This window comes from Drosophila montana, unplaced genomic scaffold (genome assembly GCF_035044405.1).
Source record: "Drosophila montana isolate Dmon_TW-CO22-7 unplaced genomic scaffold, ASM3504440v1 contig_2087_1, whole genome shotgun sequence".
NCBI classification, from domain to species: domain Eukaryota; kingdom Metazoa; phylum Arthropoda; class Insecta; order Diptera; family Drosophilidae; genus Drosophila; species Drosophila montana.
In genome coordinates this window covers 1-3,195 of record NW_026996997.1, presented here as the reverse complement: position 1 = coordinate 3,195, position 3,195 = coordinate 1, and the positions used below count along the sequence as shown (strand labels likewise).

The window sequence follows — 3,195 nt, the reverse complement described above, 5'->3', positions numbered from 1 at the left end:
TCCTTAACATTTTTATTTATCAAAATGGCGACGATATTTTATCAATATTTATATTTAATTCCTCCGATAATGGCCTTAAATGCACGGTAGTTTAACATATAGATCGCGAATTATCAATCATTTTGCTTTTTACATCAAGAAAATCGTCCAGCCAGTTTTCAAGAAATTCTCATTTTTCTATTTTTCTCATTATTCCCTGTTAATGCAAAAAAAACTAGCTGGCAATATTATACTTCGTGATGTGGTATGGTGGCAATATTGCAACATATTTCAAATGGTGGCAATATTTTAAAATGAGATACGAACGAGTGGGCTTTATAATGGCGGATTCGCCAAATATTAAAAAAAATAAAATTTTTAAACCTCGACAGCCCTCGTACATTGCTGCTCTTGCAAACAAAGTCGAGCAGCAACAAAAATTAATTAGGGCGCAGCAGAGGCAAATTAAAGCCATTAAAAAAGAAGTGGCAAAGTTATCGCAGCAGAGGCGTGTACCTCAGCCGCAGATGCAACAGCCGCCGCAGATGCGACAGCCACCGCAGATGCGACAGGCGCCGCAGATGCAACAGGCGGCGCAGATGCAACAGCCGGCACAGGTGCCACAGCCGCCAATGCAACAGCAGGAGCCGCCTCTGCTGCCGCAGATGCCACAGCAGCAGGAGCCACCGCAGATGCCTCAGCCGCAGATATGGATACAGCCGCAGCACCCGCAGCCGTGGATACAGCCGCAGCAGCAGTTGATGCAGCCGCAACAGCCGTGGATACAGCAGCAAACTATGACGTATTATATATACGAAGAAAATGTTTAATTTGTTTACAATAAATAAAAAAAAAAAACCTTAAAAATAACTTTATTAATATTCAGAATTTCCTAAAAAAAAATAATTAATGCCAACTTTTCCTCTTCTTCGTGGCACAGTTTTTTCAACTTTTCCTTTTTCTGCACAGTGAAAGTAATTATTTATTTATAGGTATTGTGTTTTTAAATAAAGATTTACTTTTTTTTAGCAGCTCCAGGTCGTAATTAATATGCTCGCGCTGCTCGTGGCACTGAGTCAAGCTGGCCGCGCATAAATCCAGCTGTGCCGCCATCATAAGCAATTTATAGTTTGATGCCGGCTCCAGGCTGTAGGTTAGGGTTTCATAATATTATTTTAAATTTAAATCTTGAATTTGTAATTAAGTATACCTACTCTTTGAGAAATTCGCACGAAGCTTGAGCACAAAGATCGGATTCTCAACACTTATGCCAAATTAAAGCAACAGGCGTCGTATTTTGTCCAGTTTCTTGGAAACGCATCTGTTCTGAGCATATTTGGCGTACGACCGTAATGTGTGGACCATAAACGTCGTACTTGGCGCGACTTGTGTTGCGTGCATTGCCGGCTAGCCCTAATGCAAGGGCCGCTACCATTGCTGCCAACAAGAAAATTGATATGTGGTGAAAGTTTATGGTTAAATTCGAGTGGCACATAAAATTTCTTAAACGTATGGAAATAATTTTTCCGCAACGCTGGAAAACGTGTCGAGTCGTCAGTCCATGCTATAAAAAATAGACTTATGTTAATTTTATTTTAAACAGAACTAATGTAAATCATTGAGTTACCGAGGGATTCTCGAAGGTAGCGCTTGCAGTGTCTGTTTCCACACTCATTCCATCCTCTACGCTAGTTTCTGTGCTACGCTTAGATTGCGATTCCTGGAGCCATTTGAAATTGTTTTTCTTATCTTAGTATAATAAAATATATATATAACTACATAAATAGTAATTAATTTAATTAATAAGAATATTTTTTTATAAATTGTAAATTTCGGCGTCAGAATTAAAAGTGCCGCTATGTTAGGAGCTGCCAACTTATGTAGAAAGCTAACCTATGGGAACATAAAGATGCCACCTTATGAAAATAAGTAATAGTACACATGACGATAAATATTTTGTACACATGTTCTAGTAGTTATATAAAATAAATATTCTACAATTTGGGTCATTATCTATATATATATAAATATAGAAGCAAATTATAGAATTTTTATGGTGAGCCTAATTACAAACTATTTATTCATCGCCATGTATAAAATGAGTGACCGATATTTTAATTATTCACTTATTTTCACAGATTGTCAGTTTCGTTCGTTTTTAGGCTAGACTTTTAATAGGTTGGCAGGGTCTAATATAACGGCGCTTTTGTTTCCAAGAAAACGGCGCAAATCCCATTCGGCGCCAACTAGCTTTTATATTATTTTTTTTAGGAAATTTTGAATATTAATAAAGTTATTTTTAAGGTTTTTTTTTTATTTATTGTAAACAAATTAAACATTATCTTCGTATATATAATACGTCATACTTTGCTGCTGTATCCACGGCTGCTGCGGCTGCATCCACGGCTGTTGCGGCTGCATCCACGGCTGTTGCGGCTGCATCAACTGCTGCTGCGGCTCCATCCACGGCTGCAGCGGCTGTATCCACGGCTGCGGCTGCTGCGGCTGTATCCATATCTGCGGCACCCGCGGCTGAGGCATCTGCGGTGGCTCCTGCTGCTGTGGCATCTGCGGCAGCTGAGGCGGCTCCTGCTGTTGCATTTGCGGCTGTGGCACCTGTGCCGGCTGTTGCATCTGCGCCGCCTGTTGCATCTGCGGCGCCTGTCGCATCTGCGGTGGCTGTCGCATCTGCGGCGGCTGTTGCATCTGCGGCTGTGGTACACGCCTCTGCTGCGATAACTTCGCCACTTCTTTTTAATGGCGTTAATTTGCCTCTGCTGCGCCCTAATAATTATTTTTTGTTGCTGCTCGACTTTGTTTGCAAGAGCAGCAATGTACGAGGGCTGTCGATGTTTAAAAATTTTATTTATTTTAATATTTGGCGAATCCGCCATTATAAAGCCCACTCGTTCGTATCTCATTTTAAAATATTGCCACCATTTGAAATATGTTGCAATATTGCCACCATACCACATCACGAAGTATAATATTGCCAGCTAGTTTTTTTTGCATTAACAGGGAATAATGAGAAAAATAGAAAAATGAGAATTTCTTGAAAACTGGCTGGACGATTTTCTTGATGTAAAAAGCAAAATGATTGATAATTCGCGATCTATATGTTAAACTACCGTGCATTAAAGGCCATTATCGGAGGAATTCAATATAAATATTGATAAAATATCGTCGCCATTTTGATAAATAAAAATGTTAAGGAAA

The 3,195-nt window shown here is 39.5% G+C and overlaps 1 protein-coding gene and 1 long non-coding RNA gene across 3 annotated transcripts; both read right to left on the bottom strand.

Moving 5' to 3' along the window:
- Positions 1–882: 882 nt before the first annotated feature.
- LOC135426868 (uncharacterized) lies at positions 883–1,723 on the bottom strand. Of its 2 annotated transcripts, none has more exons than XR_010435966.1 (4): positions 1,607–1,723; positions 1,190–1,543; positions 999–1,126; positions 883–940 (listed from the first exon to the last, which is right to left on the bottom strand). It is a non-coding gene; the product is annotated as an uncharacterized LOC135426868 (long non-coding RNA). The 2 variants fall into 2 exon arrangements; XR_010435965.1 differs by having other exon boundaries at positions 1,194–1,543.
- Positions 1,724–2,310: 587 nt separating this feature from the next.
- LOC135426869 (uncharacterized) lies at positions 2,311–2,685 on the bottom strand. Its single transcript, XM_064680196.1, has one exon. The coding sequence runs from the start codon at positions 2,683–2,685 to the stop codon at positions 2,311–2,313; it is 375 nt and encodes a 124-aa protein (XP_064536266.1).
- Positions 2,686–3,195: the final 510 nt, after the last annotated feature.